Source organism: Pogoniulus pusillus, chromosome 3 (genome assembly GCF_015220805.1).
Source record: "Pogoniulus pusillus isolate bPogPus1 chromosome 3, bPogPus1.pri, whole genome shotgun sequence".
NCBI lineage: Eukaryota > Metazoa > Chordata > Aves > Piciformes > Lybiidae > Pogoniulus > Pogoniulus pusillus.
Genome location: NC_087266.1, coordinates 33,172,592 through 33,189,620, shown reverse-complemented (window position 1 = coordinate 33,189,620; position 17,029 = coordinate 33,172,592). Strand labels below are relative to the sequence as shown.

Genomic DNA, 17,029 nt, shown 5'->3' with positions numbered 1-17,029 from the left:
CAGCCTGGCCTTAAACACCTCCAGCCATGGGGCCTCAACCACCTCCCTGGGCAACCCATTCCAGCCTCTCAACACTCTCATGCTGAACAACTTCGTCCTCACAGCCAGTTTGAACCTACCCATCTCCAGCTTTGCTCCATTCCCCCGAATCCTGTCACTCCCTGATATCCTAAAAAGTCCTTGCCTGGCTTTTTTGTAGGCTCCTTTCAGATGCTGACAGGCCACAATAAGGTCACTTCAGTCATCCTATGTTGTTTTAGAAGGTATAACTAGTATAAATTGAGTAGGTTCTGATCTGTAGATGAAACTGAATCTTGAACGTGCACTTCTGATTTAGTCATGAACACTGCTACTGATGCTTATTCAGTACACCCTTTAAGGAATAAAGGAACTTCTTTTATTACTTCTATAATAATTTTGTGAGTCATTCTCTAAAAGGATTGCTCTATGTTGTCAGAAGTACATAGATCCAAGAAAAACTGACATATCACTAAATTACAACCCATGAACCCAGGAGAAAAAAACAGTACAGCAATTTTCATCATGATTAAAAATGTCACAGAAAATAAACCTCTTGGAATTATTAAAACATCTTTGTAGTTTTTCATAAATGTTACTTCTTTCCTTTTAACTGACTCAGACAACTAAGCAATTTGGCCAAAGCATACATTTTTTCTTTGAATTAATGAATGCCTAGAAGGAATTGACAGTGATAATTTGCAGTACAGAGCTTGCAAGGAACTGCCAGAAAATCTCTGGGGCAAAGGATGATGTTGCTTATTTGAAACAAGCAGATGAAAGAATTGAAGCCCAATGAAGAAAAGGATGATTTATTTTCTTGATAATTTCTGGATTAAATACCAAGAATATTAAATAGACTCATAGAATCAACCAGATTGGAAGAGACCTTCAAGCTCATCCAGTCCAATCTAGCACCCAGCCCTATCCAATCAAGCAGACCATGGCACTAAGTGCCCGATCCAGGGATGGTGACTCCACCACCTCCCTGGGCAGCCCATTCCAGCACAAATCGCTCTGTGTCAAGAACTTCCTCCTAACATCCAGCCTACATCTCCCCTGGACCTGGGGTGCTGGTAGAAAGTAGGCTGAACATGAGCCAGCAGTGTGCTCAGGTGGCCAAGGGAGCCAGTGGCATCCTGACATGGATCAGGAACAGTGTGGCCATCAGGAAAAGTGAGGTTATTCTTCCCCTGTACTCAGCACTGGTCAGGCCACACCTTGAGTGCTGTGTCCAGTTCTGGGCTCCTGAATTCAAGAGAGATGTTGAGATGCTGGAACATGTCCAGAGAAGGGTGACAAAGCTGGTGAGAGGCCTGGAGCACAGCCCTATGAGGAGAGGCTGAGGGAGCTGGGGGTGTGCAGCCTGGAGACGAGGAGGCTCAGGGGAGACCTCACTGCTGTCTACAACTACCTGAAAGGTGTATTGTGTTTGCAACATATATAATTGCTCCATTCCATTTATAAAACCTTACTAGATTTGCCTTTGAGTTCCTGATGTGTTTAGTTACGTATTTGCACTCCATATGCCGGATCATTGTCACAGAATCACAGAATCAACCAGGTTGTAAAAGACCTGTAAGATCATGGAGTCCAACCTATCATGTAACCCTTCTAATTAGCTAAACTGTGGCACTAAGTGCCTCATCCATCCTGTTCTTAAACAGCTTGCATCAGGATGCAGATTTACTAACCTCTAATAGACCTACCACCTTCCAGTAAGGAAGCACTGGAATTAACAATCAGTCCAAACCCAACACTTAAAGTATTTGTGAGAAATAAACCTATCAATAAATGAATTAACCTAGGCAATGTTACCCAAAAGTTAGTGGCAAATCCCCAAGCTACCTGCCTTTTACTTGGACAAACAGAATATTTCCTGTGAAAGGAGCTCACCTGGGTTCCTTCAAACTTCACAGTACCATGAAAAAACTAAATCACCTTGCCTCTAACACGTCATGATGCCACTGGTTTTAATCACAGCTCATGAAGACACAGTAGAGCCCTACGAGGAGAAGCTGAATTGGCATTGAATGGGCTGCCCAGGGAGGTGGTGGAGTTGCCGTCCCTGGAGGTGTTCAAGCAAAGACTGGATGAGGCACTTAGTGTCATGGTCTGATTGATTGGATAGGGCTGGGTGCTGGGTTGGACTGAATGAGCTTGGAGTTCTCTTCCAACCTGGTTGATTCTGTGATTGTCGGTTTATGCTATAGTTTATATTGTGCAAGCTATGTAGTTAATTCATGCTAATGGCATATATAGCATCAGTCTTCCAAGAAACTCTCCATTGCTGGTTTATCAAACCAGATTTTGTCTGGGTTCAGAGTGGCTGAGAGCAGCCAGGAGGAAAACAACATGGGGGTGCTGGTAGATAGTAGCTGAACGTGAGCCAGCAGTGTGCCCATGTGGCCAAGAGAGCCAATGCCATCCTGGCCTGGATCAGGAATAGCGTGGCTAGTAGGATGAGGGAGGTTATTCTGCCTCTGTACTCAACACTGGTCAGGCCACACCTTGAGTACTGTGTCAGTTCTGAGCCACTCAATTCATGAGAGATGTTGAGGTGCTGGAAGGTGTCCAGAGAAGGGCAATGAAGCTGGTGAGGGGCTTGGGACACAAACTTGATGAGGAGAGGCTGAGGGAGCTGGGGGTGTGCAGCCTGGAGAAGAGGAGGCTCAGGGCAGAGCTCATTGCTGTCTACAGCTACCTGAAGGGAGGCTGTAGACAGGTGAGGATTGGTCTCTTCTGCCAGGCAACCAGGAATAGAACAAGGGGACACAGTCTCCGGTTGTACCGGGGGAGGTCAAAGCTGGATGTTAGGAGGAAGTTCCTGCCAGAGAGAGTGATTGGCATTGGAGTGGGCTGCCCAGGGAGGTAGTGGAGTTTAGTTGATTGGACAGGGCTGGGTACTAGGTTGGACTGGATGATCTTGGAGGTCTCTTCCAACCTGGTTGATTCTATGATTCTATGATATATTGCCATTATGCATGCATAATGCATTGTTTGTTGTTGGAAGTTTATTGAGGTTTATTGTTGGAAAGTGGCGCTGGGGCTAAATAGGAAAAAAGTGTTTGTATTAGAATTGCTGCCTGGAATCAGAATGTTCTTTAACTTAAAGAAAAGGAAGGGCAATTGAAGTTAGACTTGACATTGTGTTATAAAAGCATGCCTTCACGCTTGTTTCCCAGGATAAACTTGACACCGTGCATTTTCCTGGAATATGAAATGAAAAAAAATAGCAAAAAGACATTAACAATTTCTGCATCTAAAAGGAAGAGGTGGATGTTATTGTTCCTTCCACTTGTTATTTTCAAAATCCTCTATACAGTAGCAGAACAAGATCTGATACTGAGGGAACAGTGTGTGCTGCTGCTAATGATATGTACAACCAAGACATCTATGGTTTGATAGAGAAGTGTAGATATATGGAGCCTTTCTCTGCTTAGAAAGTGAACTCATTTTCATAGAATCATAGAATGGTCTGGGTTGGAAGGGACCCCATGGATCATCCAGCTGAAACTTCCACCATAGGCAGGGACACCTCCCACTCAAGGCCTCATCCAGCCTGGCCTTAAACACCTCCAGGGAGGAAGCACCCACAGCTTCCCTGGGCAACCTGTTCCAGAGTTTCAACACCCTCACTGTAAAGAGCTTCCTCCTAACATCCAGTCTAAATCTCCCCTCTTCCAGTTTAAACCCATTACCTCTCATCCTGTCATTAAAGACCTTGTCAATAGTCCCTCCCCAGCCATCCTGCGGTCCCCTTCAGATACTGGAAGGCCACTATAAGGTCTCCTGGAATCCTTCTTTTCTCCAGACTGAAGAGCCCCAACTCTCGTAGCCTGTCCTCATAGCAGAGATGCTGCAGACCTCTGAGCATCCTCGTGGCCCTCCTCTGGACTTGCTCCAACAGTTCCATGTCCCTCTTGTGTTGGGGGCTCCAGAACTGCACACAGTACTCCAGGTGGAGTCTGACGAGAGCAAAGTAAAGAGGCAGAGTCCCCTCCCTTGCCCTGCTGGCCACATTTCTCTTGATGCAGCCCAGGACACAGTTGCTGTCTGGGCTGTGTGTGCACAATGCTGGCTCATGTTGAGCTTTTCATCACCCCAGACCCCCAGGTCCTTTTCCTCAGGGCTGCTCTCAGCCATTTGCCACCCGGCCTGTATCTCTGCCTGGGATTGTGCCAACCCAGGTGCAGGTTAAAAGAAACGTGCTTAGAAGAAAATGAGAGATGGTAACAAAAGATTCTGACAATTTAAATTACCTTTCAGAGAACAAATACCTTACTTCTACCCTCACCCTCCATATTTTATGAACACTTCTGTTTGTCTAAAATAGAATTTTTTGAATGTATTGGTACATGCAGGCCCATTTATAAAGATCAGAACCTTTGAACATAGAGAAGGATCCTTTGATACAATTACTTGAGCAGATTTTCATTGTTGCCACTATTTAGTTTTAGAGAAATGTGTGTTTTCAGCCAGAATACAAGATTAAAAGAGATTATCTGTTGCTATTACTGCATTTCCTATCCTCTTTCTACCAGTCTTTTAAATAAAGAAAAGACAGCTTTGCTGCGTGTCAAGAATCAAATGGCAGCAGATTTGGAGAGACTTCTAAATCACCGTGAGGTAATCTTTCTGTTCCAGCATTACTATCATAACTGTGGGTTTTTTTGCTCTCCTCAGCCTTTAACTATGGGGAGGAAAATGTTTTACTTCAGTTTGGTTTGTTGGCGGTTTTGTTTGTGTTGTTTTCAGAAACAGAGGTGACTGTGTGTGTCAGGCACCCCAGAGGCTCTCAGTTGTACTCAGTTATACTATCACTTGCTAAACTGACCACTCTCTGACTGGTCTTACTCTTTCTTATATGTACAACTATGGTCTAGTTGACTAGATAGGGCTGGGTGATAGGTTGGACTGGATGATCTTGGAGGTCTCTTCCAACCTGGTTGATTCTATGATTCTATGATTCTGTGAACTGTCCTGCCCTGCAAAGTGTTTAGCATTTTCATGCATCTAACAAAGATTATTAAATTGATACGCATGTAACCTGCAAGGTGTGCCTATTCCACAGTATGCTCCAAGAGTCCATCCCTGCTCTCAAGTCACTGAGACCAAAAACCTGGATGAAGCATTGTGCAATTCATTTGCAGTACACACATCCAAGTTTCTTTTCAACTCCAACAGTGATTTGAGGAGAAGAAACAAGACAGTAACACAGGTTCATCTTGAAAAGAGTCAGAGTACTTTGGTGAATTTCAGTGAAGCAAGGAGCTGGATGCTACTGGAATATACTCTCAGATCTAAAAGGGTGCAGAATATTGCCATTTATACTGAGACTGGGGATTCCTAAAAGGTTTTGTCAATCTTTCTCTCTGAACAATCGATGATGTCCTTGGATCCCTTCCAACCCCTAATATCCTGTGATCCTGTGAGGAATCTTAAGACATCAGCATCTCTTGAAGTATGATTATAAAGACAGCTAACTTGATGATGATTATTGCACAAATCCAGGCTGGGCAGTGACTGGCTGGAGAGCAGCCCTGAGGAGAGGGACTTGGAGCTGCTGGTGGATGAGAAGCTCAACATGAGCCAGCAGTGTGCATTTACAGCCTGGAGGGCTATAGCCAGAGCCTGCGCTGCATCAGGAAAAGTGTGGCCAGCAGGGCGAGTGAGGTGATTCTCCCCCTCTACTCCACTCTGGTCAGACCCCACCTGGAGTACTGCATCCAGTTCTGGAGCCCCTGTGACAAGAGGGATGTGGAGATGCTGGAACATGTCCAGAGAAGGGCCACTGGGATGATCAGAGGGCTGCAGCACTTCTGCTGTGAGGACAGACTGAAAGAGTTGTGGCTGTTCAGTCTGCAGAAGAGGAGACTCCCAGGTGACCTTCTTGTGGCCTTCCAGTATCTGAAGGGGGCCTACAAAAAAGCTGGGGTGGGACTTTTTAGGCTCTCAGGGAGTGAGAGGACTAGGGGGAATGGAGCAAAGCTGGAAGTGGGGAGAGTCAGAGTGGAGGTGAGGAGGAAGTTGTTGAGCATGAGAGTGGTGAGATCCTGGAATGGGTTGCCCAGAGAGGTGGTTGAGGCCCCATGTCTGGAGGTGTTTAAGGCCAAGCTGGATGAGGCTGTGGCCAGGGTGATCTAAGGTAGGGTGTCCCTGCCCATGGCAGGGGAGGATTGGATGTGTTCCTCTGTGATCTGTGTTAGATAGTATTGTCCTGCTCTGGCAGGGGAGTTAGACTCGATGATCTCCTTGGGTCCCTTCCAACCCCTAACATCCTGTGAGCCTATGAACTGGATGATCCTTGTGGTCCCTTCCAACCCTGACTAATTCTTTGATTCTGTGATTCTGTGATCTGTCAGGAATGTGTAAAACATTGTTTGGAGGAACAATGGAGTCCCCTGTAGATAAACTTCTCGTAAACATTGTTGTGATTTTAAGGATATTTCAAACCCAGATGTTTTTTGCTTTACTATTTGTGGTTTGTGTTCTACTTTTGATCATCTGAACTTTACATTTTTGACCCTCTATCTTTAACTCTGGGTCACCAACTCCTACCAAAAAGAGGGCTTGTACTTTTGATGTATCCCATTCTAACTTAATCACTTCTCCCCAGATTTGCCACTTGTTGCCCTAGTGTCTTTGTATAGTCAGGAGGAACAAGTAAGAAGGATGCTTCTTCAAAACATAAATCCAGATGAAATTATGCATTATGCCTGAGTTGACCTAATAACTATTAACAATAATTAATTCACTCTCCTCTTGCACCAGCTCCAATGCTGCACTGGGACCATCCAGATTGCTAAACAGAAACCTGACTTGACTAAAAAAAGAAAACAGAAAAGTGAATTGCTGTCTGTTGGGTTAGCAATTTGAATCAGCTTTGGAAAGGGTCCAGCAAGGAAAAGAGCAAGTAAAAATATTTATGTGTTGATACTACTTCCTTGACAAAAAGAGGACATTTTGTGTCCACAAGTGTAAAGTATAGCACACCAAGCTTCTGTGGCATCCTGTGTCTACATCCAAACTTTATCCTTTTATGCACAGAACAGGAACCTGTAACTTAAAGGCACCAAAGTGCAGTTAGTTCTCTGTTAAGTGCTAAAATTGAGTCATAGAATCATAGAATCAACCAGGTTAGAAGAGACCTCCAAGATCATTCAGTCCAACTTATCACCCGGTGCTATCAAGTCAGCTAGACCATAGCACTAAGTGCTTCAGCCAGGTTTTTCTTGAACACCTCCAGGGACGGCGACTCCACCACCTCCCAGGGCAGCCCATTCCAATGCCAATCACTCTCTCTGGCAAGAACTTCTTCCTAACTGTTGTGGAGGGGAGAATTTAATTGGTGCAAGATGATATTTTGTAAAAATATATAATTTATTAACTTCAGTATTCTGAACTCTGACTACCCCCAACCACTGAATTTAATAGTAAAAGGATCTACACAGTTATGAAAGACATTCTAGGAGTGATATCAAACCATAACTTATTAATAACTAGCAAACAATTCAAACTATAAACACAGAGAGGAGTTTCCCTGCGGCAAATACTGCTTGGGGTCAATATGCTACTTGCCCAGTGGATGGGTCCACGCTCTTTCTGCTCTATGGCAGGAGGCAATAGAAATTACAGAGGCATTAAAGCATTTACTCACAAATTCTCATTAATTATCAATTACCCTGCAGGGCTATGTCACAGCCTATACAAGTGTCCAATCTTCAGGGGAGTCTGCCAGTGGACTTTGAGGCTGGAATCCTCCCAGCTTCAGGGGAAAGGAGAATCTTTCCAGCTTCTGGGGAAATGACAGTCTCTGACCTTGTTCTCCTGGCGAAGGATGCAATCACTGCCCTTGTCTCCTGGCTTCTTCTGGACGCTCTGTCCAGGGATTCTCAGGCAGGACCTCAGGTGAAGGAGGAGTATGATGCTGTGCAGCGTCTGCATGGTGTCACACTGGCCAGCAGGCCGATTGCATGCAGACAAGTGGGGTCTGCTCCTGGTAACTCAGCGGCAGTGGCGAGCACCAGGCAATGATAAGGCAGTGGGTGTGCAATAGGGTGCATAGCTGCATGGGAGACTGAGCTCCTTAGATAAAGGCAGGCAATACAGGATCTGGTCCTGATAACTCTCCACAGTGGTGTGCAGGTGTGCACAGCTGGCTGGGAGACTATGGGAGATTCTGTCTCCATAATAACAGCAAAGCAAACAGGCATGCAGGCAGGTAGGCAAGCATAAGCAAAAAGCAGTGCTGGTGAGTCTAAGCGAGCGAGCAAGCACCTTGTTTACCTGTGTGTCCCTATTTATCAAATGTGGGCTGAGGTTAATGGCCCTTTGGACACTAGAGTGACCAATCAGGTTGGCAGTTAGCCAACCTTACCATAATAGGCAAAAGCCACAGGTCTGGACCTCCCAAATATGGGGATAGCATGGGCCTAGCACCCAGCAAACATGAGCTGGGCATGTGGGGGCTTACACAACCACCTAACACAATCAGGGGTCCTGGGTAGGCCAGAGTTTATGGCACCAGGTTTGTTATGCCCCTTTGTGTTCGCTTATGTGTTTACCTCTGGTGTGGGCAGACAAACATGTCCAGGCAGGGCAAGGCATGAATAAGCCTGTTTGGGCCTACAGGCCCTCCACCACACTAACATCCAGCCTAGACCTCCCCCAGCACAACTCAAGACTGTGTCCCCTCATTCTGTTGCTGCTTGCCTGGGAGAAGAGACCAACCCCACCAGGCTACAGCCTCCCTTCAGGTAGTTGTAGACAGCGATGAGGTCACCCCTGAGCCTCCTCTTGTCCAGGCTGCACACCCCCAGCTCCCTCATCCTCTCTTCACAAGGCTGTGCTCCAGGCCTCTCACCAGCTTTGTCTCCCTTCTCTGGACAGAGTCCAATATCTCAACATCTTGAATTGAGGAGCCCAGAACTAGACAAAGTTGTTAAGGTGTGGCCTGACCAGTGTTGAGACAGATGATTCCACTAAATCTTTTTAGCTGAAACTCTTGATCCATGATTCTTTTTACCTAGGATGTCTTCTCTTTTGTTGTTTTTTTTTTCCATTCTCTTCCAACAGGCAGCCTTTGACTAAAAGAAGTATTTACTGTGAGCTCTGTGATCTTGGCACTTCCATTGCCTTCCATGCTTGATGCAGTTATTAGTATTTTGGAACATCAGAAGTGCAATTTTATACTTTACCCATTGGCTTGCAAACTTCAGATGAAATCTTGGAAGGGCAGTTTGTCAACACTCAGATGTTTGGCAAGATATTTTAGTCATCATTTTCTGAGGTTACATTTAAGAGGATATAAATTTGCTATGCTTTGATGTGTGTCATTCTATTACTTTCATATGCAAGGTGCAGATGTATCATAGTAAAGAATATCAATAATGTGCACAAATATATTATTTAGTTTAGCTTTTCAAAGTCCAGAGTGTAAAAACTGACTTTCAGAATCTTGAAAATTGGCCAATTTGTTTATAGTTTTAATGTGGAATTCATCACCCCTTTTTTTTTTGGGGGGGGGAGTGGAGAGTGGAACAAAAAAAAAATCCCAGAGCAAATCTAACATATTGAGTTCTTTTTATGTTTTAAATAGAAGTTTTCCAGGAGGCATGAAGATGAACAAAAATTGAGATAGTGGGGTAAGAAACGCCAATGGAAGTCTTGAAAAAGGTGCTCCTTTAATTGCTAAGATCAGTTTCAGTTTATAGGAAGGTGTTAATTTCCACTACCTTTTTGAAACTGCTTAAAATCACCTGCATGCAGTACAGCAGGTTTTAATGTATTGAAGGAAAACTAGGGTTGTGAAACTGTTACAATAAGTCATAAAAGGTTAAAAATTCTGACCTAAGTAGTGCAAATGTAGGCTGTTTATAACATTCATTCATTTCCTCTAACACAGTTGTCTATGCAGACATGATTAGTTATCAACACATGAATATTATATAGTGGTTGCAAAGATATGAAAACCTGCTGATATTTTATCTCCTTTACACATCTGTGCACTTGTGGTACATGAGCAGCTGTGCACACAAGTGATAGAATGTAAACTTGCTGATCTACTCACCTGCTTTATTGACACATTCATGTGTTACTGTGCCAAAGCTCTTCCAGTGAAGTTAGCAACCAGAAACCAGGCTCTGACTATCTGCTGTGGGATAAAATAGAAAACATGTAGCAGTAGTTTAAATAAACCTATTTGATATCAATCAGTTAAATGGGTACAGACACATGGGGTTTGATTGCTATTTGTTTACTTAAATCTAGTTAGCTTATGTCAGTAAATGGTGGTGTCACTCTATAGAGCCACAAGGATGCTCAGAGGGCTGGATCAGCTCTGCAATGAGGACAGACTGAAAGAGTTGGGGCTGTTCAGTCTGAAGAAGAGGAGGCTCCAAGATGACCTTCCTGTGGCCTTCCAGGATCTGAGGGGGCCTACAAAAAAGCTGGGGAGAGACTTTTCAGGATATCAGGGAGTGACAGCACTAGGGGGAATGGAGCAAAGCTGGAGATGGGTAGGTTCAGATTGGACATGAGGAGGAAGTTGTTCAGCATGAGAGTGTTGAAAGCCTGGAATGGGTTGGCCAGGGAGGTGGTTGAGGCCCCATCCCTGGAGGTGTTTAAGGCCAGGCTGGATGAGGCTGTGTCCAGCCTGATCTAGGGTAGGGTGTCCCTGCCCATGGCAGGGGGTTTGGAACAGGATGGTCCTTGTGGTCCCTTTCAACCCTGACTGATTCTGTTTCTAAATTAGAGTGCTTAATCTGTCTAAAGAAGTGGACTTGAACTGGTACAAATCTTCAACTAGACCAGGTTCAAATGTCTTGGGGTTACCCACTGCAAGTTTTAAACATTGCAAGTCTTAAAACATATTACAGTCCAAAACACTTACTGGGCTGTGCTTACTAATACTATAATGCCCATTGCCTAAGTGACTGTTATGCTGAACTTATTTTCCAGATGGTAGATCTGAAGATTTCTCGATCTAATGTAAAAGTCATCATTTATGAGTGAACCTAACGTTTTGCCTTTACTGTTGTGTCTTTTTTCCCCCCTTTCCAGGCTTTCCCTATTTCCTAACAGGAGGTCAAAATAACCCTATTTAGTAAACTAATATTATTCTGGCCCTCTCCACAGTAACCAAACAGCTCACAGATACTGTCTTTGCAACTTAAAGCAGAAAAGTATCACTATTGCTGTTCTGCAGAAGCAGCACCTACCATGAAAAAAATGATGCTTTGCCCAAAACTCCCCAGAATTTGTGGTAGAGGTTAAGAGTTCACACCCTGTGATGGTTCAGGTGTTACCTGCCCCCCCAGACTAGAGTCAGCAGAGATGGAAATTAAGAATGGAGATTTATGTTTACGGCTCAGCACAGTATCCAAGCAGGTATTTACAATAGATACAGCTATAGACAGAAATAGACAAGTTAAAAAGTAATACAGAAACACTCCCATAAACCAGAGTCCCCAGGAGGGGCTCCAAATCACCCTTCCATCCCCTTTCCACCCCTCTACCTTATCCCAGAGTTTGACTTACGTTCAAGGTGAGTTTGAAGAATAAGTCAGGGGGGTTAGAGAGCAGAAGGATTAGTCACACAGATGGCAGGTTAGGGAGAGAAGTGCATGCAGCCAGAGCCAGAGAGCAACTCTGTTATCTAGTTTTGTGTTCTCATTTTTATCCATCTCATCAACCTGTGAGTGCAGCAGACATCACCACTGTTTCCTTTTCACAGCCTATCACCTAATTGTTCTCACCAAAATATTCTAGCCAATCTCACACTAGCACAACATGAAACTTCCTATGCCTCAACTTCTGCCTCAAACTTCCACTTCAAACATCCTAATGCAGTGTCATAATCACAGTCATTCTTTCTTTACACATTTCAGTTCAAAAGCCTGAGAAGAAAATCTTGCCACTTATTTTTTCTAATTAGACACAAATTAACTATTTTCTCTAAATCATCTTCTTATATATGAACCAACTGTAATTTGGAAGTAGTTTCATAGGCAAATTACATTTTCACTTTGTATCATTCTGAGAATTTACATTTCCCTTAACTTTTTAATCCACACCTCCTGAAAAAGTCCTGTGAGTCTCTTAAAACTTAACATCTAATGATTTTTTAAGTTGGAACTGTAGAGTGGACATATATTCTGGAGCCCTTATTACAAGAGGGATGTGGAGATACTGGAGCGTGTCCAGAGAAGGGCCACAAGGATGACCAGAGGGACTCTTGGCTAGGCAGGGAGATTTGACTCAATGATCTCTGGAGGTCCCTTCCAACCTCTAAAGTTCTGTGATTCTGTGTGATTCTGTGACAGACTGAAAGAGTTGGGGCTCTTCAGTCTGCAGGAGAGGAGGCTTCCAGGTGACCTTCTTTTGGCCTTCCATCATCTGAAGGGGGCCTACTAAAAAGCTGAAGAGGAACCTATTTAGGCTCCCAGGGAGTGACAGGACTAGGGGAAATGGAGCAAAGCTGGAGGTGGGGAGAATCACACTGGCTGTGAGGAGGAAGTTGTTGAGAGTTGTTGAGCATGAGAGTGGAGAGAGCCTGGAATGGGTTTCCCAGAATAGTGTTTGAGGCCCCATGCCTGGAGGTGTTTAAGGCCAGGCTGAGATGAAGCTGTGGCCAGGCTGATCTAGGGTAGAGTGTCCCTGCCCATGGCAGGGGGGTTAGACCTAGATGATCCTTGTTGTCCTTTTCAACCCTGACTGATTCTATGATTCTACATACATATATATATATATGTGTATATACATATTTATACATATACGTATAATTTTTTTTGAGAAAGAAAAGGAGAGAAAAAAATCATAGAAAGTTGCAGCTCTTACATTAATGAATTTGGAAGTGTTGCTTGTTTTATCCAAGCAAACAAAGAATCTGATGGGATGCAAGATACACATGAGGCACCACTGTGTAGGAAACTAGTATGAACAGAGAAAAAGAACAAGAGGGAGAAAGGTGAAGTTAACATAAGATAGTTATTTAATTATATTTTAAATGAAGCTTACATGTTTAAAATGAACTTGGCTCCCCAGTGTAAGAGGGACAGGGATCAGCAAGAGAGAGTGCAGCAGAGGGCTACAAGGATGATGAGGGGACTGGAGGGCATGGCTTATGAGGAGAGGCTGGAGGACCTGAGGCTGTTTAGTCTGGAAAAGAGAAGACTTATAGGGGATTTGATAAATGTTTATAAATATCTGAGGGCTGGCCAGGAGTTGGGGGACAGGCTCTGCTCACTTGCTCCCTGGGACAGGACAAGGAGCAATGGGTGTAAGTTGCAGCAAAAGAGGTTCTGCCTCAACACAAAGGGGAACTTCTTTACTTAAGAGTCTCAGAGCACTGGCACAGGCTCCCCAGAGAGGTTGTGGGGTCTCTTTCTGTGGAGCCTTTCAAGGCCTGTCTGGATGTGTTCCTCTGTGATCTGTGTTAGATAGTATTGTCCTGCTCTGGCAGGGGGGTTGGACTCGATGATCTCCTTGGGTCCCTTCCAGCCCCTAATATCCTGTGAGTCTGTGAAAATCTGACTTGTTCATTTCGGTTTGTTTTTTTTAACAAGTGGTTGCCAGATACACCTTCCAAGTGTGTATAAGATTGGAGAGAGTCCACGTGAGCAAACAGGAAGAGCAGCTACTAATTAGTCCTATTAGGATATGCATAGTTTGTTAATTGCTCTAAGAGGTTTTTGAAGAGTTTCTATAAACGATGAGGCTAAGGTTCCCAAGAATTTATGTGTGAATCTTGATGAATGTTAGATGTTAAATATGGCCATGTGAATTATCAGAAGCATTTGCAATTCCATGACAGTTGTTGCAAAATGTTAATGCTTCCACCGTGCCTGGGAATCTGGTAGCTTGTCTGATGCATGCAGTCATCTTATCTTAGCATTCTGCACAAACCTCTGCTACTTCTCCATAGCTGTCCTGTTACTTGGCCTACAAAAGTGAAAGAAAAGACTGGTGCTTTTATTCTTCTCTTCTGAGGAGAAGCAAGGTCTCCTCACCTGTCTGTGCTTTACCTTACTTTACCTTGCTTTACCTTAAACATGTGCTCATGTTTATCTTGCTAACTTTTGTTACTCTCTTTGGGGAATGACCCTCACTGCTAAATATTCTATGCCCAGTTTTATTCCTTCTCAGCACTGGCTTTTAGGACTTGTTAACATAGGCTGTCCCTGCCCATGGCAGGCGGGTTGGAACTAGATGATCCCTGTGGTCCCTTGCAACCCTGACTGATTTCTGTGATTCTAATAATGAGTTGTTTGTTATTGGGGTTTAAACCCTGCGAGGAGAGGCTGAGGGAACTGGGGGTGTGCAGTCTGGAGAAGAGTAGGCTCAGGGCAGACCTCATTGCTGTCTACAACTACCTGAAGGGAGGCTGTAGCCAGGTGGGGGTTGGTCTCTTCTGCCAGGCAAGCAGCAAGAGAACAAGGGGACACAGTCTCAAGTTGTGGCAGGGGAGGTCTAGGCTGGATATTAGGAGTAAGTTCCTCCCAGAGAGAGTGATTGGCATTGGAATGGGCTGCCCAGGGAGGTGGTGGAGTTGCTGTCCCTGGAGGTATTCAAGAGGAGACTGGATGGGGCACTTAGTGCCATGGTCTGGTTGATTGGCCAGGGCTTGGTGCTAGGTTGGACTGGATGAGCTTGGAGATCTCTTCGAAACCAGTTGATTCTATGATTCAGCATTTCATTATTAGTCATAATTTAAAGTATATCTAATAGTATCCTTTTAGCTGTAGTTAAGTAATGCTGAAGAAGATTGCCTTTCTGTCCAAGGTTACTTCTAGTCAATGTGTTTGATTTAGGAACCTGGAAAGTAGCAACAGCTGCCCTCTTCAAACAAGAGAGGTAGAGAGAGGTTCAGAGGCTCATAAAAAGCTTTGGAGTCATAAGGAGGAGGGCAGAACGTGTTTAAGCAGGGGTGGAAGCTTAGTGGATAAAAGGAGAGAACTGCTTTGTTGGGGGAGAGGGGAAGGAAGGGGTATCTGCAGGGATTGGGAAGACACAATGAAAATAAGTGATTGGTAACAGGTGACTTTGAACAGTCTCTAGCTCTGCCTCTTTCCCCTGTTTTCTGTGTAAAAGACTGTACATGATAATGTCAAAATTATTTGTGTTTCTGAAGCGAATGACTTCCTGCTCCTCTATGTGCTGCAACTTGTTTTATATAGGGGGGGGGAAAAAAGCAAGCTGAAGTACAATGCTTAGCTCTCTTTTTAAATGTTAAGCCACAGAGTAATTATCATTTTTCTTATGCTACGTTTATGTTCCAAGACTGTAGTTTCTATTAATGTTCTGCATGTTTTCTAAGTAGATTACAGGGACATTTCTGCATCACAAGTAAGCCCCGGAGCTATTCTCAGCTTAAAGCTCGGAGAAACAAAGTGACATTTACATTGCTTAACGAGCGTAGAGAAGGTTCTGGCTCGTTTTTTACAAGGAAAAATATGCTTCTAAGCAGTATTTCTCCTATTTACTATCTGTTTTGTTGCTGTTCAGCTTTAATAAAACTTGAAATCTGAATGGCAGTGAATTTAAGGGAAAGGAAAGACTTAACAGCTGGATGCATTCATTAGTTTCTCGGAATGGTATCATCCAGAATGTCTTCCTAGTTTTCACGTGTTTTCTTCACAGGATTATCTTTTAATTTGCAATGTGTACCCTAAATGGTGATTTTTGCTCGGCTTTTTTTTTTTTTCTCTTAAAGAATAGCACAGGGTTTAGTAATGTCAATTAATGGAAGTGAAATATAAATATATTTTTTGCTCTCGAAAATATGACATTTCTTAGGCAAATTTCAGCTTCTTAGAATCATAGAATCAGTCAGAGTTGAAAGGGACCACAAGGATGATCTAGTTCCAGCCCCTCCTGCCATGGGCAGGGACACCCTACCCTAGATCAGGCTGGACACAGCCTCATCCAGCCTGGGCTTAAACACCTCCAGGCATGGATCCTCAACCACTTCCCTGGGCAACCCATTCCAGGCTCTCACCACTCTCATGCTCAACAACTTCCTCCTCACATCCAGCCTGAACCTACCCTTCTCCAGCTTTGCTCCATTCCCCCCAGTCCTCTCACTCCCTGATATCCTAAAAAGTCCCTCCCCAGCTTTTCTGTTGGCCCCCTTCAGATCATGGAAGGCCACAAAAAGGTCACCTCAGAGCCTCCTCTTCTCCAGACTGAACAGCCTCAACTCTTTCAGTCTGTCCTCACAGCAGAGCTGCTCCAGCCCTCTGAGCATCCTCATGGCCCTTCTCTGGACATACTCCAGCATCTCCACATCCCTCTTATAACAGGGGCTCCAGAACTGGATGCAGTACTCCAGGTGGGGTCTCAGCAGAGTGGAGTGGAGAGGGAGAATCATCTCTTTGGCCCTGCTGGCCACACTTCTCCTGATGCAGCCCAGGCTCCGCTTGACTTTCTGGGCTGCAAGTGCACACTGCTGGCTCACGTTGAGCTTCTCGTCCAGACCCTCATGTCCCTCTCCTCAGGGCTGCTCTCCAGCCAATCACTGCCCAGCATGGATTTGTGCTTGGCATTGCCTCAACCCAGAGGGAGGACCTTACGCTTGGTCTTGTTGAACCTCATGAGCTTGGTGCCCACCTCTCCAGCCTGTCCAGCTCCCTCTGGATGGATCCCTGCTCTCCAGCCTGTCTGCTGCACCACACAGCTTGGTGTGTTCAGCAAACTTGCTGAGGCTGCATTCAATGCCTCTGTCCATGACACCCACAAAGATGTTGAACAAGACTGGTCCCAGGACTGATCGCTGAGGGACTCCACTTGCCACTGCCCTCCACTTGGCCATGGAGCCATTGACAGACACTCTTTGGGTGTGGCCAGTTCTTTATCCATCTTGTGGTCCACCCATCAAACCCATGTGTCACCAGCTTGGAGACCTGGATGTGGTGTGGGACAGTGTCAAAGGCCTTGCTCAGGTCCATGTAAATGACATTCATACATTTTCATATATATTCTTCACAGATTTATCTTTTCATTGGCAGCG

At 44.6% G+C, this 17,029-nt stretch overlaps 1 protein-coding gene across 2 annotated transcripts in view; it reads left to right on the top strand.

Annotated features, from left to right (window-relative positions):
• Window positions 1–17,029, top strand: part of PIBF1 (progesterone immunomodulatory binding factor 1) — a 178,322-nt gene that overhangs the window by 138,038 nt on the left and 23,255 nt on the right. Inside the window, exon 15 of one of the 2 annotated variants that reach the window (XM_064141083.1) lies at window positions 4,563–4,647. The exons of the other annotated variant lie outside the window; for it this stretch is intronic. Coding sequence (XP_063997153.1) covers window positions 4,563–4,647 — 85 coding nt within the window. The remainder of the gene's footprint in view (window positions 1–4,562; window positions 4,648–17,029) is intronic. 2 annotated transcript variants of the gene reach the window in all.